This window comes from Rhinoraja longicauda, chromosome 12, assembly GCF_053455715.1.
Source record: "Rhinoraja longicauda isolate Sanriku21f chromosome 12, sRhiLon1.1, whole genome shotgun sequence".
NCBI classification, from domain to species: domain Eukaryota; kingdom Metazoa; phylum Chordata; class Chondrichthyes; order Rajiformes; family Arhynchobatidae; genus Rhinoraja; species Rhinoraja longicauda.
This window is the reverse complement of record NC_135964.1, coordinates 33,841,736-33,866,997: the sequence shown is the minus strand read 5'-3', so window position 1 is coordinate 33,866,997 and position 25,262 is coordinate 33,841,736. Positions and strand designations below refer to the sequence as shown.

Here is a 25,262-nt window from a genome sequence, read left to right as displayed (position 1 = left end):
GGCATGATTACCACATCATCTTCACTCTGGCTGTAGAGACATGAAAATGTGAAAGCCAAACTTCACATGCAAGCTCCCCTCTCACAAAGATCTAGCTGATTGGAAACATAGAATCTTTTTGTTCAGGAGAAAAACTGCAGATGCTGGTTAAAATCGAAGGTAGACACAAAATGCTGGAGTAACTCAGCGGGTCAGGCAGCATCTCAGGAGAGAAGGAATGGGTGATGTTTCGGGTTGAGACCCTTCTTCAGACTGATGGATGTCATCAGTCTGAAGAAGGGTTTCGACCCGAAACGTCACCCATTCCTTCTCTCCCGAGATGCTGCCTGACCAGTTGAGTTGCTCCAGCATTTTGTGTCTACCTTTAAGCTTTTTTTTCTGTGTGTTGATTGAAGGGGAATTGTCGTCGAGGAGATCAGGGTCATTGCATTACTCTTCTTAACTGCAATGATTTGGGATATTTCCAGTTCATCTTAGGAAACAGGCAAGGCCTTGGTTCAGTGTTGCATCCAAAAGAGAAAGCAGCACTCCCTCATTAAGACATCTGAAGGTCATCCAGCACTTAATACTCTAGCCTCTGGAACTGGACTTAAGCCTACATCATCATCATCATCATCATCATATATATACAGCCGGAAACAGGCCTTTTCGGCCCTCCAAGTCCGTGCCGCCCAGTGATCCCCGTACATTAACACTATCCTACACCCACTAGGGACAATTTTTTACATTTACACAGCCAATTAACCTACATACCTGTACGTCTTTGGAGTGTGGGAGGAAACCGAAGATCTCGGAGAAAACCCACGCAGGTCACGGGGAGAACGTACAAACTCCTTACAGTGCAGCACCCGTAGTCAGGATCGAACCTGAGTCTCCGGCGCTGCATTCGCTGTAAAGCAGCAACTCTACCGCTGCGCTACCGTGCCGCCAACCTACCGCTACCTACAACCTCCTGACACAAAGCTAAGAAAGCTTCTCCCAGTGCCACAGCTGCTGATCCCTTCTAGATTTTGACGTTCAAACTGCCTCATCCAACTCGCTTGATTTCTGTCAATTTTATACTGAGGTTATTTTGTCTTGCTTTACTTATCAAGGATGGGATCTTGGATTTTTTTTAAGGCTCTATATTTGTTGTTTGTATGCCATTATTTCATGCCTTTTCTGAGAGTTTATTGATCTTGGCATTTTAATTGCAAATCCAGAGCACCAAAAACCCTAATGTCATCTCAATTAGGCTTTGAAGATGGTTAAATAAATCCTTATATTTAATTAGCAACTTTTTTGAACCATTACATACAGGCCCTTTCTAACAATACCGTGGTTGGAATTGGACAGTGAAAGGTACAACTCACGATATTGATGGGCATGTCTGTTTCAAATGCCTTTTCCCCACCACTTTGACAAAAGCTTTAAGCAGTTAACGTAAATGGTTTAACACAAGAGAAAAGACTTTGATAAGGAACACATCAAAAGTGCACATATTAGAATTAACACAACATTGTTCGTAATCAAGATTTGTTCATTGTTAATAATCTTAGCAATGGAGTGCATTTCTGGTAGAGCTAATGATAGAGGAAATTTCACCAGGCAAGCATACTGTTTACACTCTTGTGCAATGTCACTCATTTTTCCAGTAGTATATCAGGAAGTCCAAATATTAATTGTGGCCTTATTTGATATAATACCCAAAGGCTTTTTTTAAAACATTGTGTTCTGGAAAACTATTCATAATTGGATAATGTCCAAACTTTTTACAGTAATAAAAACTGCCAGTCTTCTGATTAATGAGAGAACATGCAGCATTATAACATAAACCCCAGGATATTCCAGTGCCCCATATTATTCAGAAGGAACATTTTTGATTCACACAACTGATCAACTTTTGACTATTGGTTGAGTAAATGAGTGTTTCATATCGACATGCTCCATTTTTGCTGGTTTTTCCCCACTCCAACAAACAACAGTTTGTGTTTATGTAGTCCTATTAACATAGTAAGATAGGGCATCACAGGGCACAAAACCACGAAGGCTGGGCAGTTAACTAAAAGCTAAAGTTGGTTCAATTAGTGTTTGTGCATGAGAGAGGGAGAGAGCGAGAGGCAGGGTGGCAGAGGGAGAAGGTGAGAAGTGGGGAGGGAGAGGTAGGGGACAGGTGGGGTGTAAAATCAGATGTGCAAGAGGGTAGTACTGAAGGACGATAGATACCTATCAATATCTTAAATGGCTAGAAGGTTAGACGGTAGCAGTACCCAGGAGCTCAGCAAATGGAATTTGACCCATTCAAACTTTGCATCTCTATGGGAGGAGGGTAGTGTACCTGAATAAAATAGTGAGGAAACAGAAAGCATGAAGGCTACTTTCTTCCTCGATTTATGCATATTCTACTGGGATACTAAGGGGTTGTTATGAGGCTACAGTCATTGGGGCAAATGTTAGGTTGATGCTTAGGTTCAGGCACTGTACCTCAGGAAGAAGAGTGCAACAGGCATTCACCAAGATGATTTTAAGGATAAAAGTGCTAAGCAGTAATTGCATAGACTAGACGTAATGGTTCACATAAACTGGTTGAGATGAATTGTATAAATTCAATTAAGAGGAGGCTAGATACGTACACAAGGGGAAAGGAATCGAAAGATATATTGTGGCATTAAACAAGGTCAGTGGAGGCTCAGTGGTTGGCATGTTTTCTTGCTGTAAATTCTCTCAAATGTTTTGGAAATAACGTCAATTTGTAACGTCACCAGACGTTTTATGAGCTAAATGACAAATTAAAATGATGTTTTCAGCACTGATTTCTTAGTTTATTTGCCTTGAATTCAAACGCACTTGCTAAGGGAATGTCGTGAGGTAAGTCAGTCACCAATATTGAAATGTAACGTACTTATAATATTACCCCAGCTGAACAAACCTTTTGGACAAAGCTGGCAGTTCAGAGCTTAATATAAGACGCATCATCTAACACCCAGCCAGGCTGTGATTCCAGCTTCTCCTCCTCTTCTGAAAGAGATACAGGACCGGTCCTCGCTATAGGCCAGTCCCCTTGGCTGACCTGTGCACGGCTGCTTGTCTATCTCATGAGCAGGCTTGCTGTTGTTGACTCAATGTTCAGTATTCAATTCACTTAAAGGTCGCCATGCCCTGAGAGTTCAGCCACACCACTGTCCATTCCCTCCTAAAGCAAGAACTTGGCAAGGTTGGCACAACAAGGGGGAGGGTGGGGTGGGGTCAGTTGAACATGATTGACTCAGGGTCCTGATTTGCCATCTGGGCCATGTGCCTTAATACATCCTTTTTCGTTAAGATGCCCAGGAGGCGTCTGCAAAAAGAAGAAAAAAATACCTGCATTAAGATAATGCTCAAACCAATGGGTATTAATGTAGTTCAAGCTACAGAGAATGACAATAGACAATAGACAATAGGTGCAGGAGTAGGCCATTCGGCCCTTTGAGCCAGCACCACCATTCAATGTGATCATAGCTGATCATTCTCAATCAGTATCCTGTTCCTGCCTTCTCCCCATACCCCCCTGACTACGCTATCCTTAAGAGCTCTATCTAGCTCTCTCTTGAATGCATTCAGAGAATTGGTCTCCACTGCCTTCTGAGGCAGAGAATTCCACAGATTTACAACTCTCTGACTGAAAAGGGTTTTCCTCATCTCTGTTCTAAATGGCCTACCCCTTATTCTTAAACTGTGGCCCCTGGTTCTGGACTCCCCCAACATTGGGAACATGTTTCCTTCCTCTAACGTGTCCAACCCCTTAATAATCTTACATGTTTTGATAAGATCCCCTCTCATCCTTCTAAATTCCAGTGTATACAGGAATATTACAAACCCTGTGATTTCCATCCATGCAGGACTGCATATATTATCTAGGAGGCCCGGGGACCACAGCAGCCTTTATATATCGATCACAAATTGTTTTGAATAATTGCAGGTTAATTGTCGCTGCCTTAAAATGGCAGCATCTATCATCAAGGATCCCCACAATCTAGGTCATGTCCTCTTCTCCCTGCCACAATCGGCAGGTTACTGAAGCCTGAACTTCCACACCACCCGGTTCTGGAACAGCTCCTTTCCTACAACTATCAGGTGTTTTAAACAACCTGCATAACCTTAATCCCACCTTGGCAACAGAACACTACATTCTCCTTTTGCACTACCATGGACATGATTTTTTCTAATTATGTAAATGTACTAATGTCTTGGTTTTTGCAGTCTTCTTTCATTGAAAGAAAAATTGTGATTAATTTATGTATGACATGCGTGTTTGTCTACTGCTTGCTTCACCTCTGCTCCACTCTTACCTGTAATGTCAAATGGTTACTAATTTTAATGATCATAATGAGCCAACCATATCGCACATATCGCTTATTCAACTACCATGACTTTTGTGAGAAATTGTCACATCACCTTTTGGAGAAACACTGTGTACCTGTCAAGGGAACAACTTGAACCTATAGCCTCAAGCAGCCTGAAACAATACTTTGCAAAATTTGCCTGATAAGATCCCACTTTTATCTGAAGTCATTCTTACAAGTTGCACTAAGATATAGTTGTTCAACTTGAAACCAACATAGATGGCAAGGGATGGGTTGAGGCAAAGTTTTGGATAGATTCATGTTTACTGAGGGTGGAGCGTGGAATCACTGCCAGACGTGCATTTGTGTCATCAGGTCAGTGTTGGAGAGCAGGAAAGTGTTTTGGTATTCCAAATTTCCCAGGTCTCGCAGAGGTTCCAAGTGGACTGGGATTGTGCCCTGGATCTTGAATCCTTTCCTGAAAAGTTTCAGCAAAACACACAAGAGGATTGTGTACCAGGCAGCTGTCAAGAATTAACAGCCCCGAGATCTACCTGATCTTGCCAGATTCATACATTCACAAGAGGCTTTCTGTGCGGTACAGGAATCTAGAAAAAAAGAATATGGAACATAGAACCTAATAAAGAGGAGAAGGAGAAAATTAGTCAGCCCTCCAGTCTGCCCCTTATTCACTAGTTCATGGCTGGTCCAATCTTGGCCTGAAAACCACTTCCCCATTCTATCCTCACACCATTTTGACCTTCTTTGGAGTTCAAATATTTGTCAATCTCTGTCTTGAATATATTCAACATCACTGGGAAGAGAATTCTCCAGATTTCTTCCTTCCAAAGTGGATAACCTCACATTGTGCTGCATTATACTCCTTTTGTCAAGTTCCGGCCCTCCTACTCAACCTGTCTATATAATGTTGCATGCTCTTTCTGTCCTCCTGGTAACTTGAGAATTCATAAATCTTCATATCATCAGCAAATGTGGTTGGAGCACACTGGGTTCTTTCAACATAAATTATAAATGGTTGAGGCATCAACCCTGATTCCTAGCAGCACCCTTTCCCAGTTACTGATTGCCAAATCAAAATTAACACACATATCTCAGCTGTCTGCTTTCTGTTCATTAGGAAATCTCCCTTCCATGACAAAACATCATCTCCAATCCCAGATGTTCTTGACATAAACAACAGAGAATGCCATGGCACCACATACTTTGCGACACCTTAACCTAGATACAAATCACAAAGGCATTAATGAGCAGTGACTTTTAGAAGGAAGCTGTGTAGATTCAAACAAGCACCAGTTCACAGACTTACCAGAGGAGCACTATGCGTTAAGGATCTGAACTCTAGTGCTCTATCAGAGCAGAAAAAGGGATTTGATGCAAGTGTACCCAGTTGCACTTAACAACTTCCCAGCCCTCTCGTGACACTCTGTTCCGCTATCCTCCCCGAATATGATCTTTATGTTCTTTATCAAGCCTTTTTCGTGAAACCCTTCCGTGAGACTTGGCCTTAAAATTCTCCCAAATGAAGCACCTTGAAATATTTAAGAAAATTGAAGCTGTTGAACTTTACAGCCGACGACATTACCATTTTTGAAATCTGTTTGGAAGCACTGTCTCAAGGGGACAGTCATTATAAACATGTGGTGAACATAAAGATATTTGTGGCTGTGACTGTTTTGTGGGTGCGTTGTGTGCAAAGGCAGTGAGATGATTGACAAAGTTGACTACATGCTATTCATCACCGGGCACTTACCCACTATGAGTGACCAGACACTGTCGCAGGCCAAGCTTGCGGAAGATGTCCACCACCGTCTCCATGGGCGTGTGGTCCGTTACCGTGAAAGGGCTGAGGTTGAGGATTCTCCGCAGTTTGAGGGGTGAAGGGCTGTTGCCTGGCAACGAGGGAGGTTCTTCTATGAAGTACACAATGGAGTTGCTGACCACACCATCTTGTATTTTTCTTGCATTTTCTGATGGAGAGGGGAAACATCAACATTTGGAACTATCAAAGTCTTGCGATGATTCTTTGGGTTCCCAACAACCCACCCTCACCCACACCCCAAATATCTTCCTTTCTTTCCAGAATTTCATTCTGGGGAGTTTTTCTAATGGACCTGAGGACCATCCGAGAGACCGAGGACATCAAAGACTGGAGCTACATTGAGGTTTTCACACCCAAGGCACAGGCGTAAAGTAGATGGGTGACCACCAGGGAGGTTAAAGGGACAGAGTGCAGGAGTTCACGTCATAGGAACAGAATTGGACTTGGGTAGAGTGGATGTGGAGAGGATGTTTCCACTAGTGGGAGAGTCTAGGACTAGAGGTCATAGCCTCAGAATTAAAGGACGTTCTTTCAGGAAGGAGATGAGGAGGAATTTCTTTAGTCAGAGGGTGGTGAATCTGTGGAATTCTTTGCCACAGAAGGCTGTGGAGGCCAAGTCGGTGGATATATTTAAGGCCGAGATAGATAGATTCTTGATTAGTACAGGAGTCAGAGGTTATGGGGAGAAGGCAGGAGAATGGTGTTAGGAGGGAGAGATAGATCAGCCATGATTGAATGGCGGAGTAGACTTAATGAGCTGAATGGCCTAATTTTGCTCCTATCACTAATGAACTAGGCCATTCGTCCCATTGAGACTACTCCGCCATTCAATTATGGCTGATCTATCTTTCCTTCTCAACCCCATTCTCCTCCTGCCTTCTCCTCGTAACCTTTGTCACCTTTACTAATCAAGTACCTGTCAATCTCCGCTTTAAAAATACCCAAAGACTTGGCTTCCACAACTGTCTGGGGCAACAAATTCCACATATTCACCACCCTCCAATTCTTTTCACCTCTATTTGTATTTTGTCACAGTCAGTGAAAAAACTGAGCAAGGCACAAAATTACTGTAAATACCAATATCAGAATTGAATGTCATCCACAAATTTTGTTGCCATCCTGCCAACTTCCAAGATCAAGTCATTTATGTAGATAATGAATGCCAGATGTTGGCTTATTTACAAATCCTATGTAAATATTTCTGACATGTTATTGCCTCGTAAAGGGGGCATTCTCATGTTGTCGGCTTGTTAGAACCCACATGTAGTTTCTTTTGAAGTTGCCAGTCACTTTTGCTTATTTTCTGGGTTGGAATTTAGCAAATAACTTTACTGAATTGAAATAGGGTGCAAAGATTTGGAGGCTTATTAATACTCTGATAGACATTGATGAACACAGTCCCTTTGTGGGTTCCAACCATTTTTATACTTTACAGACCTGGTGAACAGGAGGGGTTTAGAGGAGGGGGTTTATCAGGATCCATCAGACATGATATCCCTCATGACTTCTCACAGATCAGGCGGCTATTCATTCTCCTGTCAATGCCAGCTCTCAAAGCATTCCCATTAATCCTCACAAGCCATCGCCTATCAACTTTCTCCCGATTCATCTGCGACCTACCCACCCTGAGGGCCATTTACAGCAGTCAAATAACCCTTTCAACAGCACCTACTTGGGATGTGGGAGGAAAGCCTAGCACCTGGGGAGAAACACACTTAACCACAGGGAGAACTTGCAAACTCCACAGACAGCACAGAGGTCGGGATCAAACCCGGATCTCTGGAGCTGTGCCATTCTAATGCATGTGATATGCAGCCAAATCGATAAAAGTTCACAGTTCGGGACGCACTTATTGCAAGGATGAGATCTCTCCGTTGGACAAAGCCAATGAGCCGCTCCGATTCCCTGCTGACGACAACTGGGAAGCCATTGTAGTCTGTGTCCTTAATGAGCGTCTCCACATCCTCCACCGTCATGCTGTCTTGAGTCAGAACCGAGAGTGGAGGCTCGGTGCGTCTCGGCCTCATCACATCTGTCGCCAGTGTCCTGTGTCTGAACTCGTCCTTTGAATCCAGGAAGGGGTAGCCGTTCAGGTGTATGTGCGCCTCGTAGATACCCACTTTCCCAAAGGCATCTGCTACCCACTTGCTGGTCACTGCCGCGGCCATTAGCGGTACAATGTACTCCAAGCCTCCAGTGAGCTCGAACATGATCACCACCAGAGACACAGTCATCCGAGTCACTCCACCTGCAACAACATTATCAACAAATAGTATAAGAAAATAACTGCAGATGCTGGTACATCAGTCTGAAGAAGGGTCTCGACCCGAAACGTCACCCATTCCTTCTCTCCCGAGATGCTGCCCGACCTGCTGAGTTACTCCAGCACTTTGTGAATAAACGACATTATCAACACTGTGCTCAAGCTTCAGTCAAAATGTGAAATGAGGGACAATAGCTTAGAAATTGGACGAGGAAAAAGAGATAACGTGCCCCTTTTCAATGCATAAACAGCACATGACGTGATTTTGGGCATGTTCTGAAGTGTTTCCATTAATTTGTTGTTGAAGTCCCACCTTTGTAAAATTGGACTGGGCATTCTCGTTGTGGTTCACCTGAATGACAGCATCATGTGCCACCAGTATAAGTGATCACAATGTGGGCAAGTTAGGCTTCAACATCTCCTTAAAGGAGTAAACCATGTTAGCGATTTCTTAAAACAAGGACACCCCAAATCTGATATTTCTTCGTGTCTTCCTATGAGGGAAAAACATAGCGGCCATTAGGTGCATCAAGTGTGGAGATATCAGATTTCAAGCTGAATTTGTTATAATCCCTCCCCACTCACTGCCTTTGCAACCTTCTCCAGCCTAAAGAAGCTACACTCCCCCAGTGCTGGCCTCTGATCTATCTCCAACTTCCTTCGCCACACTTTGTTAACCCTGCTTCGAAATCTCTCCCTGACTCCCGACATCTTCATCTCAACCTCTTCTTTCCAGATGTTCAGTAAAACCTGCCGAATGACCAGGCTTTAAACAACTTGTCTCCGTCCTTGCCCTGGAGCCAACTTCTGATGTCTGATTACATTCCACGACATGTTATTAGGTCTATGTAGAGGTGTTATTGTGTATTGTGGGGTTGTTACAACTCTTCCACTGCAGAAGCGGAAACAATTGAGTTTACACAATGTTAAACTGTACACATTTGACTTCATTGGGATTTACAGGTCCTCCCCAGCTTACGAGCGCGCGCGTTTTATGTACAGTCCGTACATACAAGGGAGTGTTTGGGAGCCTGGCAGGATGGATTTGCTGGCTGCTGTAAGCAACTTTGGCCACCTAGGAACTTGTTTTGTGGTTGTGTTTCCAACTTGCAATCTGTTCAATTTACGAACAGTTCACTGAAATGGAACACTGCCATAATCTGGGGACATCCTGCACATCACAGAATGGAACCATTTGGCCCATCCCTGGGCTCAGCGGCAATGCAGAAAAATGTGAGGTGTTGCATTTTGGGAAGTCTAACATGGGCAAGATCTACACAGTGAATGGTAGAGCTCTGGGTAGTGTTGTCGAGCAGAAGGATCTAGTAGTGCAGGTGCATAGCTCCCTGAAGGTGGATAGGGTGAGCAAAAAGGCTTTCATCTGCCAGAGAATTTAGTATAGAAGTTGGGAGGTCATGTTGCAGTTGTATAAGACATTGGTGAGGCCACATTTAGAGTATTGTGTTCAGTTTTGGGCACCGTGTTATAGGAAAGATGTTGTCAAGCTGGAAAGGGTACAGAGAAGATTTACAAGGATGTTGCCAGGACTAGAGGGTTTGAGCTATAGGCAGAGGTTGAATAGGCTGGGACTCTATTCCTTGCAGCACAGGAGGATGAGGGGTGATCTTATAGATGTGTATAAGATCATGAGAGGAATAGATCAGACAGCACAGCCTCTTGCCCATAGTAGATGAAATGTGAAGGGGAGAAAATGTAATAGGAGTCTGAGGGGTAACTTTTTCAACAAAGGGTGGTGGATATATGGAACAAGCTGCCAGAGGAGGTAGTTGAGGCAGGGACGATCCTAACATTTAAGAAGCAGTTAGACAGGTACATGGATAGGACAGGTTTGGAGGGATGTGGACCAAATGCTGGCAGGTGGGACTAGTGTAGCTGGGACATGTTGGGCGGTGTGGGCAAGTTGGGACGAAGGGCCTGCTTCCACACTGTATCACTCTGTTTGTATGACTCTATGATCTCTTAGCCTTACTAACAGGGGTGAAACATGCCAGACAAAGTGTTAAACCAATGGCCTGCTGCCCTCTCATGTGGACATTAGAGAGCCAAGTTAATTCTTCTGGGATCCTGGCCAACATTTACCATTCATTCAACATTATTAAAATACATTATCTAGTTATATTTCTCTTAACTTTGTGTGCAATCTTGCTGCATATTTGATAACTAAGAAAACTAATAATGCTTCAAAGACCAATGGCCATAAGATGTTTTTTGTCCGATGTCCGCAAAACATCAAAAGAGCATTCATAAGAATATTCTCAGAATTTATAGTACATTATGATATTTGTTCTCACCCCCATTCCCAGATTTTACCCATTTAACTTCTACTTCAACTTTCCACTTCACTCTCTACAGGTCTTCTCTAGGTCCAATCTATCTGCCCCTAAAATAAAATACATGGCAAGAATGCCTTATACAATCCAAAATACTCTAAACTATTAACAAACACTGAGGTAATTTTTGAAGTACAGCCAAGAACCAATTTGTCCACATATGTACTTGATTAGGTGTCCCATTACAGGCTATGGCATAAAATGATAACATACTATGTGGGAGGCACCATAAGAATGAGTGTATTAACAGATAAACAGGAAAAACTGTAGACATAAGTCAGTCCTTTTCTTTTACATGTTGTGTGCCACAGGAATAAAGCTGGGGCCTCATTTTTTTTACAATTTATTGAAGTAAATTGAAGGCACTAAATGAATGGTCACTAAATTCACTGAGGACACAGTCTGGAAACAGTATTGGTCTGCTTATTTACAGTAGATTGAAGATCTGTTGGAAGTTGCTCAATTATTGTTTACTAGACTGAAACCTGGAAGGGATGTTTGTCTTTTGAGGATAGGTTTATATTCCAGGCAAACTTATATTCACTGGATTTAGAAGAATGAGAGGGGATTTGAATAAAGTACATAAGATCCTAAAGGGACTTAACAGAGTGGGTATGGAGAGGATGTTTCTGGTGGGGAAAATCCAAAAATAGGGGTCACTGTTTAAAAATAACCATTACCCATTTAAGGCAAGTACAAAGCAAAACTTGCTCTCTCAGAGGAGTGAATGTCTTCCTCAAAGGATGAATGTAGCAGGTTCTTCAAATCTTTTAATACAATTATACAAATTATTGGTGCAAAAGGGAGAAAGGTCAATGGGGATGGGGCAGGGGGGAGGATGGGAAGCTGAGATTACAACCAGACCAGCCATGATCTTATTAAATAGGAGACTGACTTAATGGGCCAAGTGGCTTACTCTTGCTCCTGATTCATAGGAGTGTTCTCACCAATAAATGTGCTTTTAAGTACAAAATATTAAAGTTATTGGCTGGACTGCGGAATAATGTTTCCCTTCAAGGCTATTTCCTGAAGTTCATTGTGTCTCCTTCTTATCCATTTATCAGATGCGGTCCTCAACAATTGGCACAAATTCAGAAAAAGAGGTTTCACGTAGACAGTGACGGCCGTGAAGAACCATGACTGTAAAATAGCTTCAGGTCAGGCTGTTGAAGCGAATCAATATTAGGAGGATTGCTTTTAAGTTTATAGAAACATATAAAATTCTTAAGGGGTTGGAGAGGCTAGATGCGGGAAGATTGTTCCCGATGTTGGGGGAGTCCAGAACCAGGGGTCACAGCTTAAGGATAAGGGGGAAGTCTTTTAGGACCGAGATGAGAAAACATTTCTTCACACAGGGAGTGGTGAGTCTGTGGAATTCTCTGCCACAGAAGGTAGTTGAGGCCAGTTCATTGGCTATATTTAAGAGGGAGTTAGATGTGGCCCTTTTTGCTAAAGGGATCAGGGGGTATGGAGTGAAGGCAGGTACAGGCTACTGAGCTGGATGATCAGCCATGATCATATTGAATGGCGGTGCAGGCTCGAAGGGCCGAATGGCCTACTGCTGCACCCATTTTTTTTTCTATGTTCTAATCATTTGGTTGAGAGAATGCAAGCTCTTTTTTTCATGCTATATTGGACCACAATCTATTCAGGTAAAATAAATGTTATATTTAGCAGTTCGGAGGTCGACAATGGAAGGTGGTTAGTGATATTCAAATTCCACTTGAGCAATGACATGGACATTTGAACAGGTACAGGGATAGGAAAGGTTTAGAGGCATATGAGCCAAATACAGGCAAATTGGAAATGTCAATGGGCTATCTTGGACAAGTTGGACCAAATGGCCCGTTTCTGTGCTGTGTGACTCTATGCTGCCTGACCCACCCAGTTACTCCAGCATTTTGTCCATCTATCTTCTGTTTAAACCAGCATCTCCAGTTCCTTCCTACACTCTATGACTCTGTTAGTCTATCGATGGTCACTCACCAAGACAGGCTGCAGCGCCGACCATTGCGTAGAGCCCGGGTGTGACGCAGTCGGCTCCTGGCCGACACCAGCTCCTGAAGATGAACCAGTCATGGTGGTGATAGGCCATTTGCTCCACACCAATGCCAACCATTCTACCAGCTATTGCCCCAACAGCCATACTTGGTATAAACAGTCCCGATGGCATCTACCGGAACATTGGGGAAAAACATATCACAATACACATAGGTGTAACACACGAAACATTTACAAACATCTCCATTCAGTAATACTACATGGACAATTCAGTTCAGCCACCATCCCAGGATGCCACCATCACGAGAGCTAGTTTTCACTCCACATAACATCATGATCAATTTGAAAACATCGGACGGAGAAATACCACCCCAAATCATCTCGTCCAGAATACTGCGGTCATAGCATTATAAAAAAGTACAGCACAGAAACAGGCCCTTCAACCCATTAATAACCCGTATACACTAATGCTATATCAGTCTATTTTTTAATATTCTCCCCACATCCTCAAGATTCACGAGGGTCAACGTCATATGTACTGGGACCGAAACAATTACATTCTTACTTACTGGCATATTAAACACAATAACACAACAAATAAACATAAATAAATGATCAGTATTCTACCAATCCAGACCAAAATACACAGTGCAACTTTAGTAGTGTAAAGTCCATCGAAGTTTGGTGTAGAGGTAGCAGCGAGATGAGAACGTTGGCCTTTGATTTTTTGATGACATGAGCTGCCTTCTTTAGGCTCGGTGTTCTGTACATCGCTTTGATGGTGGGGAGAACAATGCCCGTGATGGACCAGGCAATGTCCACAACTTCCTGCAGTCTCCTTCAATCTTGAGCGTTCGAATTACTGAACCAGGTCATGATGCGACTGACTAGTCATTATGCTCTCTACCATACACCCGTAGAGGTTCGATAGAGTATTCAGCAACATGCCAAATCTCCTCAAAGTTCTCTCACCCTGGGACTTGATGGCAGTAAAGTGTCATATTTGACCAAGATGACTAAGGGTTACAATGTCCATGCCATCACCAAGAAAATTGAGAAACATTGGCCAACTTTTCATCTGGACAGCTGAAACCCTCATCCACATCCTTGTAACTTATTACACACAAAACCCCCTCTCATTCTACCCTCTGCAATACCAAGGTCACCCAAAACAGTGCTTACTATTCACTTACTCACCTACAAGTCCTGTTCACCCTTCACTCCTGTGCTCACTGAATCATGCTGGGTCCCATTAAGCAACATCTTGATTTCAAATTCCAACATCTCTTTACACATTTTAACTCTGTAAACTCCTCCAATTTGAAGCCTCTCGAGTTACCCGCTCTCCTCCAATTCTGGTCTCTCGAGTATCCCTACTTAATCAGTCCACAACAGATATTCGTATCATCAGCTGCCTGGGACCCAGGCTCTGGAATCCATCACTAAAACCTTAACGCCTTTCTCCTTTCAGATTTGATCCCAGAATTCAAACTGTTTGGCTTTAACATTTCCTGATGTGGCTCGTAGACAACTTGTCCACGATGGTGATTTGGTGAAGTGCCTTTGAATGATTTGCTATATTAAGTGTGCTTTACAATCTGTTGATGCGAACAAGTGAGCTGTGGTAAGAGAGTGCTGCAGCATTATAAGTATGACACAGGGCACACAAAACCACAATGCAATACTGCTCACATAGCTAAAGGGAAGAAGGTTATTCTCTTTGAAGCAATGAAGGTTAAGGAAAGTCTTAATAATATTGTTTAAAATTATAAAGCAGTTTTGAAAGAAAGAAGCTGTTTCCACTTGCAGGCTGATATGTACCCTTTGTCCTTTAGCTGTGCACTGTGGATGGTTTGATTGGTTTCATGTATAGTCTTAACTTTGACTGGAGAGCACACAAACAAAAGCTTTCCACTGTACCTTGGTACACGTGACAATAATAAACTAAACTCAACTAAATTAAATGTAGTTGGTGTATTCTGCTGAAAACATAATGAAAGTAGATTTGTCACTTCCAGTAGCAGTCCTGTGACTTCAGTTTATCAAAGACTGAGATCCAGTGGGTGGTGGACATGGGGATGTGGGAAAGTGGAGAGGGTGCAGGATCAACCAAGGTCTTGTTAAATGGTCAAGGAGGCCATTTGGCTAACTCCTGCTCCTGTCTTCTGCACTGCAATGTCCTTACTTGATTCATTCACTGCCACGTCAAGAAAACAGAGGAAACATGTAGCTATATATGTTACTTAGCAATTGCAAATAGTGTTGCTCTAGGGAGAGGTTAAGCAGGCTTGGACTTTGTTCCTTGGAACGTAGAAGGATGAGGATTGATCTTATAGAGGTGTATAAGATCATAAGGGGAATAGATCGGGTGAATGCATGGAGTCTTTTATCCAGAGTAGGGGAATCAAGAAACATAGGACATAGGTTTAAGTGAGAGGGGAAAGATTTAACCTGAGGGGTAATTTTTTCACACAGAGGATGGTGGGTATATTGAATGAGCTAGCAGAGGAGGTAGTTGAAGCAGGTACAAAAAGAACATTTAAAAGAGAGGTACATGGATAGGAAAGGTTTAGCGGGATATGGGCAACATGGGCAGATGGGACTAGTGTAGATGGGGCACCTTAGTCGGCATGGGCAAGTTGGGCCCAAGGCCTGTTTCCGTGCTGTATGACTGTGACATCCACTCCTCTAAATTACTTTTACCTGTGAGATTAGTCCAGTCTATTTGAAAGCAAATCTCTCCAAGTTATTGTATTTAAAGATTATTTTTTGATAAATTTTTTTAACATTAAATTCTCTGTCCCTTCTTGTTGGCATTTCCCAAGTCACCTCCCTATGCTGGGTCTCCCCCATTCCCTTGAAGTCCATAGCCTTTCTCTCCTCTCCAATACTGGATATCCAATCTACCAGTACCCGTATAAGTGGTACTCAACTACCCAGTTGAGTAGCTCTTACTTCACACAGCCCAGTGCTCCATGAATTAACTTTCACAACTTCGGTTTATCCAACCAATATCTTAAATCAGTTTTCCTCTCCCCACAGATAGTGCCCGACACACTGAGTGTTTCCAGCATTCTTAGTTCCATTTCAGACTTACAACACCATTACCAAACCTGGTCTGCCCTTGTGTGGTGGTGATCAGGTCACTCATCCCCCTCCATAGTGAATGGTTTACCTCTGATCCAATAGGTTTTTCACCCAGAGAGTTGTGAATTTGTGGAATTCTCTGCCACAGAGGGCAGTGGAGGCCAAATCACTGGATGAATTTAAGAGAGAGTTAGAAAGAACTCTGGAGGCTAATGGAGTTAAGAGATATGGGGGGAGGTTGGGCACAGGTTACTGATTGTGGATGATCTGCAGTGATCACAATGAATGGTGGTGCTAGCTCGAAGGGCCGAATGGCCTCTTCCTGCACCTATTTTCTATGTTTCTATGTTTGATTGGTAAATTCACCCTGTGCCTATCAAGCTGTTACCATGAAGACAGTTCTCACTAACAGGGTGGCACAGTGGCGCAGCGGAAGAGTTGCTGCCTGACAGCGCTGGAGACCTGGGTTCGATCTTGACTGTGGGTGCTGTCTGTACGAAGATTGTACGTTCTCCCCGTGACCATGTGGCTTTTCTCCGAGATCTTTGGTTTCCTCCCACACTCCAAAGATATACAGGGAGTAGGTTAATTGGCTTGGTGTATGTGTAAAGTTGTCCCTAGTATGTGTAGGATAGTGTTAATGTGCGGGGATTGCTGGTCGGCAAGGATTCGGTAGGCCGAAGGGCCAGTTTCAGCGCTGTATCTCTAAACTAAACAGATCAGACTCCCCAACATTGACTCCATCTACACTTCACAAGGCCTTGGAAAAGCCACCAACATAATCAGAGACATCCCACCCTGCTCATTCCCACTTCTCCCCACTCCCAACGGGCAGAAGATACAGAAGCTTGAAAGCACACACTACTAGACTCTGCAACAGTTTCTTCTTCTCTTTTATCAGGCTCTGAATGGTAGTAAGCTGGGGTACTGTCCCATTCACCTCTACCTTATTGTGAACATTGGACTTTGTCAATGGAACTGGTGCGCTACAATATGTAGGAAAGAACTGCAGATGCTGGTTTACACCGAAGAGCGACACAAACTGCTGGAGTAACTCAGCGGGTCAGGCAGCATCTCTGGAGAAAAGGAATGGGTGACGTTCCGGGTCAAAGGATCTGAAGAAGGGTTTTGACCCAAAATGTCAACTATTCCTTTTCTTCAGAGATGTTGTCTGACCCATTGAGTTACCCCAGCATGTCTGAGAACTATATTATGCACTCTGTACCTTCCTCCTTTCTCTAACTATTATGCTTCAGTCAGTCTTAATTGTATTTATATACATTATTATCTGGTCTGATTGGACAGCTTTTCACAGTACTTCGGTTCTCGTGGGGACAATGATAAACCTAAAGCTAATGGTTCACCTCTGGTCCGATAGATTTGATTGGTGAATTCACCCTGTGCCTATTAGGATGTTAGCATGAAGTTGGCTCACTAACAGTGGGCTTGTGGCCATCCTTACCTTCATTCCAAACGTGAATATGGTGATGATGATTTTGAACACAAGGGCGAGAGCCAGCTGCCATATCGCGGCGTATACCCCAGGGCCAGCTGGCCGGTCAGGTATATCGTCCACGGGCCGGGTCATGTTGGGGTCATTGATATAGTCGCAGAGCTGTGAAGATTCAAGCGCCCCGCAGTCGTTGAAGAGCTCGGAGATGAGCTCACTGGTGCTGCGCCGCGTGTACTGGTTGGGAAAAGCAAAGATGGCCGTGATGGCCGTCACGGCTATCACCTCCAGCACCGGGTACCGGCCCAGGTTCGTGCTCTTGCGCTTCCTGCACCAGGCGATGTTCCCTCGGATGAAGAGCGTCCCCCACAGACCGCCAAAAACCCCCAGGAGGATGAAGGGCACCAGCTCTGCCATGTACCACGGCGTGTGGTACTCCACGTAGAACAGTACCAGCCGACTGTTCCCAAACGGGTTGATTGAGCGGAGAGTGAAAGCGGCCACCAACGCAGCGAAGAACGACCTCCAGAGAGTCTTCAGTGGGAAGTAGTAACTGACCTGGAAGACAACAGGAGAATCCACCATCACCTACTCCGATTCAACAAGATCCTTGGCGGGGCAGGGAGCAGAGAAGTCGTGGTACTCCCCAGCAACCCCCCCCCCCCCACAAACAGGCCTTTCAGCCCTGCTCGCCCACACTGGCCATCTACACTAGTCCCACCTGCCTGTATTTGGCCATATCCCTCTAAACCATTCCTATCCATGTACCTGTCTAAATGGCTCTTAAATGTTGTTATAGTACCTGCCTCAACTACCTCCTCTGGCAGCTTGTTCCATATGCCCACCACCCTCTGTATGTAAACGTTACCGTTCAGGTTCCTATTAAATCTATCCACTCTCACCCATGTCCTCTGGTTCTTGATTCCACTACCCTGGGTAAAAGACTCCGTGTATTTAGCAAATCTATTCCGTTCATGATTTAAGGCACCCAATTTCTTCTTGCACATTCATTTTATGGGGATTTTGATGTCACTTATTGCCGGGACGCTTGCTGGGCCATTCCAGAGAAGCCTCAAGTCACAGCAAAACTACTGAGTCAGACTGGATAAGGATGGTTGATTTTCATCCCTGAGGTTGTTTTAATAATCAGATGGGATTTTACATTAATCTTGAGTTTTGTGATCATCTGAAACAAAAAAAATCAATGGCAGAAACACTCAACCAGTAAGGCAGTATCTGTAAAGAGAGAAACAGAGCTAACCTCTCAGGCCGAAAAACTTTAAATCAGAACTGAAACGTTAATTATGTTTCTCTTTCCACAAATGCCGCCTGACCTGTAGGATGCGTAAAATTAGATTTTTAGACCACTGCTATGAAAAATTGGCGGAAGTATTTCCTGATTTTATTTCACATTTGCAACAGTGGAGAGAGCTGAACTCTGCTCAATTTAGAAGCGGGAACACCGGATTCCCAACGGATGCAAATACGGCCACTGGATGCCACCTGTCTGGAGTAGGCCTGAAACGCATAACCATCTGTCACAGTTTCACCTCTCAGTCAAGACTCTTTCTGAACTTACTTGGTGGTTATTGAGGAAGTTCATTGGTAACCATTCATAAAACAACAGTGCGTAAGATTTAGCCCGGGAGGGTTAGAGTAGGAATATACTTTACCTCTTCCAAGCTGAAAAGCACACCGCCAATGGGTGCTCCAAAGGCAACCGAGACTCCCGCGGCAGCCGCGGCCGACAGCACCTGGAAGGTGGACAAATGCTCTGGTTAGAAACTGCCTGTCAGCTTCCAGGTCACAGTAAAGATACAATAGAAACCCTTCCCCAACCATCTTTTTAACCACTTGCTTCCCAAATCACACTAGCGATTCCATCCATCTACAGTTTAGTTTAGTTTAGTTTAGAGATGCAGCGCGGAAACAGGCTCTTCGGCGCACCGAGTCCGCGCTGACACTACCCTACACACACTAGGGACATTTTTACATTGATACCAAGCCGATTAGCCTACAAACCTGTACGTCTTTGGAATGTGGGAGGAAACCGAAGATCTCAGAGAAAACCCACGCAGGTCATGGGGAGAATGTACAAACTCCATACAGCCAAGCACCCATGGTCAGGATCAAACCCAGGTCTCTGGCGCCGTAAGGCAGTAGCTCTACCATTATGCCACCGTGCCACCCTAAAGGACATGATCTTCACTGCAAGACAACTTGAAGAGAAAGATCAACTTCTGTAGGTGGCTTTTTATTTTACCTACTTAAAGCCTTTGACCAGATGGGACCATGGTGAACTCGCCTAAAATTTAGTTGCCCACAGAAATTTGTCTCCATCTTACAATGGAACCAAACTCAATGAAGACCAGGGTCAAGCAATGGTGCATCATTGCCTTGACATTTCTCTCAAGCCTTTTGAGGTGCTGCAGCTCATCTCCAACAAACCTCCTGCAAGAGGAGAGCCAATCTTCAAAACTAATGGGGATCTCTGCAACTCTCACCCCTAACCAACATCTAATGAACTCAGCAGTGAAGCTGCAGTTTGCAGTGGTTGTATTTGCACTTACCCAAAGCCTACATAATCAAGGCAACATTATCATCACTGAGACATATACATGAGAGGCCGTGTGTTACATTTGAAAGTCCGCAAGACAAAGGGTCCTCTATAACCTGCCCTGGCTGCTCCACTACCCTCCAGCAACCAATGTTCCTGGCAAAACCCTGGAAAACGTGGATCACTTTTATATCTTGGAAACCCTCTTGATGAAAGCAGGCATCAGTACTGAAATTCACCTTTACTCTCAATGCATCCGCAAAGCGTTGGGTCAATTGAAGAAAAGGATGTTTGAAAATTAACACCTCGGACTTAGAATGAAACTCATTGTCCACAGGACAGCAGTGATCCATTCCGAAATACTTCTGAGACACTCAGGCAGCATCTTGAGGTATTGCTGAGATACCACCAATGCTGCCTCCACAAAATCTCCAAATATACCAGAAGGACAAGTGAACTAACATTAATGCCGTTTCTAGTATTGAGTCTCAGACAGCTATAGAGCCACATCATCCGCATGCCCAACATGCGATTCTCAAAACCGACACACGATCCCGTGCTCTATCATGGGAAGAGATTACCAGGTGCTCAGAGGAAAAGGTTCAAGGTCCCACTCACTGCTGAGAATACTGCCACAGGACTGCTCAGTGTGTGAAGGAGCGTTTGGGACAATATTGGGAACCTCGACTCCTTGTATCAGGAGCACACGGAATCCATGAGTTACCTCACAAACCACCTACCCTACTGTCATCACATCAGCCCACCTGCTGCCCCATCTGTGGATGAATCTGGGTCCCCACATTGGCCGCAAAACCCACTATAACAGAGTGGAAGTGAGTCATCGTTGATCTTCAAAGAGGGTCAAAGAAGAGGGAGTTATCAGACTGGCAATGGACTGATGTTTGTAAGTTCAACTCCATTTGGAATTGGAATCCCAGGCCCCACCAGATATTTATCAGCCAGCAATGTCACTTACCTCTCTCCTCTTTCCTTCATTCTTACTGTACTTTGAAAACAAGCAGCAGAAGAGGTTGCCACAACAACAAGCCACGTGCACCAGAGGTCCTTCCTTCCCAAGGCTGAGGCCAGAGGATACGGCCAACACTAAGGTTACGGTTTTAATCAGTAAAGTCCACTTGCCCAGGTAACCCCTGATAATGAAGCCACTGAGGATAGTTTTAATCTAGAAAAATAAAATTGAAGTCAAATTAAAGATTATTTGAGATACAAACATCATTCAGTGAAACACAGATCAGACCAGAAAAATATTTTAGTAAATAAATAATTTGTTAAAATTGGAAAACTGTTCAACTACAATTAAAACCCCAGCAGTAGCATGACAGAAAATATTATTATACCGAGACCCTACTCATGCCTTAACAGTCCTTCGTTTCTTCAGTTTGCAGCTCTGGATTCCTTGTCAACCTCTCACTTATTTCAGTTCACAATTAATGGCTGTGCCCCAATCTAAATCAGGAATTCCCTCCCCGATGCTCTCTTCCTCCCTCCCTCCATGACACTCCCTCCATACCTGTTGCTCTCTCGCTGTCTAACACTCCTTCTCTGCCTGGTGCTTTTTTTGATCTTGACACTCTTCTTCCCTCCCTGATGCTCCTTCTCTGCTTAATGCTCCCTCCCTCCCTGTCCATCTGGTCCTCCTTTAAGACTCTGCCAAAAATCTACCTCTTTGACCAGTCACCTGTCCTAATGTCTTTTGTGTGGCTCAGTATCAATTTTTTTGTCTCTTTAGGCTCCTGTGAGCAGCTTGGCGAGTTGGATGACATTAAAAAAGTACAATTTAGAGACAACTTGTTCAACAAAATCAAAGGGGGAAGATATAAAACAAGGCAGCCTCCTGCAGAGGTTTTGCTTCAGTGCGGTGAGCTTGCAGGGAACTACCGAGGTAGAAGCTCACTGAGCTGAAAAGTTTAATCCATTGGCCTCTCTCTTGAAAGTCCCTCTCCTGCTGAGTTTTACCAGCATTCTATACTTTCTTGTGTAATTTCCAGAAGCAGTCACAACTTCTGCTGGTAAAGATAAGGTGCATTTTATTACACCAAAGTGGAATGGATGGAGATTATGATAATCAGGAATGCATTGATTTAAAGATGGTGGGAACGGATGATTTCCATGACCTGAACAGGAAATTAAAGGGTAGGGGAAAAGAGGATGGGAGTGGGGTGGGTTGCAGAGAGGACAGACCGCAGAGAGGCAGTCAGGCGGCCAGGAACAAAGAGGGACCTGTTGGTGGGGGGAGGGGGGGGGGGGGAATGCCGAGAACAAAATGGGACCATCGGGACTCTAATGGGTACTTTTGTAACATTGTCGGTGCCATATACATGGCGGCTCGTTGCGTACTTTGTATATTGTATGCAAAACAAAGAATTTCATTGTACCTAGGTACATGTGACAATAAAGTATCATTGAATCATTGAATTAATTGGAAATGTTTTTCAAAATTGCACCACAGACATGATGGGCTGAACAATTTCTTTCTACACTGCATAACACCAATTTTATAAAGGAATTGGATGAGTCATTGTAATAGTTATGAAGCACGCTTCAGGCTGGGCACAGTGGGTTGGCTCACCTGATCAAAACATTTCTTAGGAATTTTACACCAGCTCACCACTCACTGCCTGCTGCCCTGAGCAGAGGGGGAGATACCGGGCACCAGAGTGTCCAGTCTTGGGTCCCTTGACTAACTTTCAAAATGGGCTTCCTGAAACAGATTTAAAGTCTGCTGTTGTGGCATTGCCCTCCCTAGGATTGGGAAACGTGGCCGCTCTCAACTCTTTCAGCAATCCATGTGGAACAGGAAGAGGGATTCTTACCCCAGTCTCCTCAACAAAGCCTGTGACTACCTCTGCTCCATAATATAGCTGGCTCCTCTCACCTTCCCCCATCCCAAACTCCAGACCTCTCTGCCAATCATTGTGGACCATCCACAAGTGTTCCCCCCCATCCATACTTTCATCAGGAGCGAGGGGCATAGATGCAACATTAAATGTAACTTGTGTAGGAAGGAACTGCAGATGCTGATTTAAACCGAAGATAGACACAAAAAGCTGGAGTCACTCAACGGGTCAGGCAGCATCTCTGGAGAAAAGGAACAGGTGACGTTTCGGGTTGAGACCCTTCTTCAGACTATGTATTGAGGAAAACATTCAAGAGGGTTTATTACATGGAGTTTTGAGACAGTAGAGGGCAGCAGAGAACACTCTATACTACCCAAGTCACAGGGTCATGGGGTTATACAGCAGACACAGCCGTGCTGACAAGCTGCCCAACCAAGCACCTGACCCATATCCCTCCAAACATTTCTTATCCCTGTACCTGTCCAAGTGTCTTTTAAATGTTGTAATTGTACCCGCCACTACCACTGCCAACTCATCCCAGAATCGTACCACCCTCTGTGTGGGAAAAGTTGTCCCTCAAGACCCTTTTAAATCGTTCCCCCTTCACATTAAACCTATGCCCTTTAGCTTCAGATGCCCCTACTCTGGGGTAAATACTGTGAGTCAGGGATAAACTGGGAGATTAGGATCCAGCCCCTGTAGAAGATTAAAACCAGTTCAATGGAACAGGACACGTTGCCAATCTATCTGGTGTTATTTCTGCACAAGGAGTTCCTGACCATAAGTGGCTTATTGTTTGAGACCTTGAGAAGCGCTCTGCTGCTTCCTAAAGGCAAGACAGCGAAATGGTGAGTTTAGTTTAGTTTAGAGATACAGCCCACTAAATCCTGTGGATCCACGTGGCCCATCGATCGCCCGTACACTAGTTCTATGTTATCCTAGTTTTGCATCCTACGCATTAGGGGCAATTTATAGAAGTCAATTAACCTACAAATCTGCACGTCTTTGGAATGTGGGAGGAAACCGGAGCAACTGGAAAAATCCCATGTGGTCACAGTGATAACGCACAAACTCGGTACAGACAGCACCCGTAGCACGATCAAACCCAGATCTCTGGCACTGTCAGGCAGCAACTCTATCGCTATGCCACTGTGCCACCCTATAGCTGTGAGCTATCTCAACTTTGTACAGGATCATCCCACTGTCCATGTTATGCAAACTTGGCCCTGTTCAATAGACAATAGACAATAGGTGCAGGAGTAGGCCATTCAGCCCTTCGAGCCAGCACCGCCATTCAATGCGATCATGGCTGATCACTCTCAATCAGTACCCCGTTCCTGCCTTCTCCCCATACCCCCTCACTCCGCTATCCTTAAGAGCTCTATCCAGCTCTCTCTTGAAAGCATCCAACGAACTGGCCTCCACTGCCTTCTGAGGCAGAGAATTCCACACCTTCACCACTCTCTGACTGAAAAAGTTCTTCCTCATCTCCGTTCTAAATGGCCTACCCCTTATTCTTAAACTGTGGAACCTTGTTCTGGACTCCCCCAACATTGGGAACATGTTTCCTGCCTCTAATGTGTCCAATCCCCTAATTATCTTATATGTTTCAATAAGATCCCCCCTCATCCTTCTAAATTCCAGTGTATACAAGCCCAATCGCTCCAGCCTTTCAACATACGACAGTCCCGCCATTCCGGGAATTAACCTAGTGAACCTACGCTGCACGCCCTCCATAGCAAGAATATCCTTCCTCAAATTTGGAGACCAAAACTGCACACAGTACTCCAGGTGCGGTCTCACCAGGGCCCGGTACAACTGTAGAAGGACCTCTTTGCTCCTATACTCAACTCCTCTTGTTATGAAGGCCAACATTCCATTGGCTTTCTTCACTGCCTGCTGTACCTGCATGCTTCCTTTCATTGACTGATGCACTAGGACACCCAGATCTCGTTGAACTCCCCCTCCTCCTAACTTGACACCATTCAGATAATAATCTGCCTTTCTATTCTTACTTCCAAAGTGAATAACCTCACACTTATCTACATTAAACTGCATCTGCCATGTATCCGCCCACTCACACAACCTGTCCAAGTCACCCTGCAGCCTTATTGCATCTTCCTCACAATTCACACTACCCCCAGCTTAGTATCATCTGCAAATTTGCTAATGGTACTTTTAATCCCTTCGTCTAAGTCATTAATGTATATCGTAAATAGCTGGGGTCCCAGCACCGAACCTTGCGGTACCCCACTGGTCACTGCCTCCCATTCCGAAAGGGACCCATTTATCCCCACTCTTTGCTTTCTGTCTGTCAACCAATTTTCTATCCATGTCAGTACCCTACCCCCAATACCATGTGCCCTAATTTTGCCCACTAATCTCCTATGCGGGACCTTGTCGAAGGCTTTCTGAAAGTCGAGGTACACCACATCCACTGACTCTCCCCTGTCAATTTTCCTAGTTACACCCTCAAAAAATTCCAGTAGATTTGTCAAGCATGATTTCCCCTTCGTAAATCCATGCTGACTCGGAATGATCCTGTTACTGCTAT

General features: G+C 44.3%; 1 protein-coding gene across 4 annotated transcripts in view; it reads right to left on the bottom strand.

Annotated features, from left to right (window-relative positions):
* Positions 1-304: 304 nt before the first annotated feature.
* The window catches only part of LOC144598891 (H(+)/Cl(-) exchange transporter 4), a 66,667-nt gene continuing 41,709 nt past the window's right edge, over positions 305-25,262 (bottom strand). For all 4 annotated transcript variants that reach the window (XM_078409454.1, XM_078409457.1, XM_078409456.1 and 1 more), the window contains 7 exons: positions 20,827-21,033; positions 18,967-19,047; positions 17,306-17,851; positions 12,742-12,928; positions 7,991-8,389; positions 6,073-6,289; positions 305-3,316 (listed from right to left, as the gene is read on the bottom strand). In XM_078409454.1, coding sequence (XP_078265580.1) covers positions 3,226-3,316; positions 6,073-6,289; positions 7,991-8,389; positions 12,742-12,928; positions 17,306-17,851; positions 18,967-19,047; positions 20,827-21,033 — 1,728 coding nt within the window. In that variant the 3' untranslated portion in view covers positions 305-3,225. The remainder of the gene's footprint in view (positions 3,317-6,072; positions 6,290-7,990; positions 8,390-12,741; positions 12,929-17,305; positions 17,852-18,966; positions 19,048-20,826; positions 21,034-25,262) is intronic.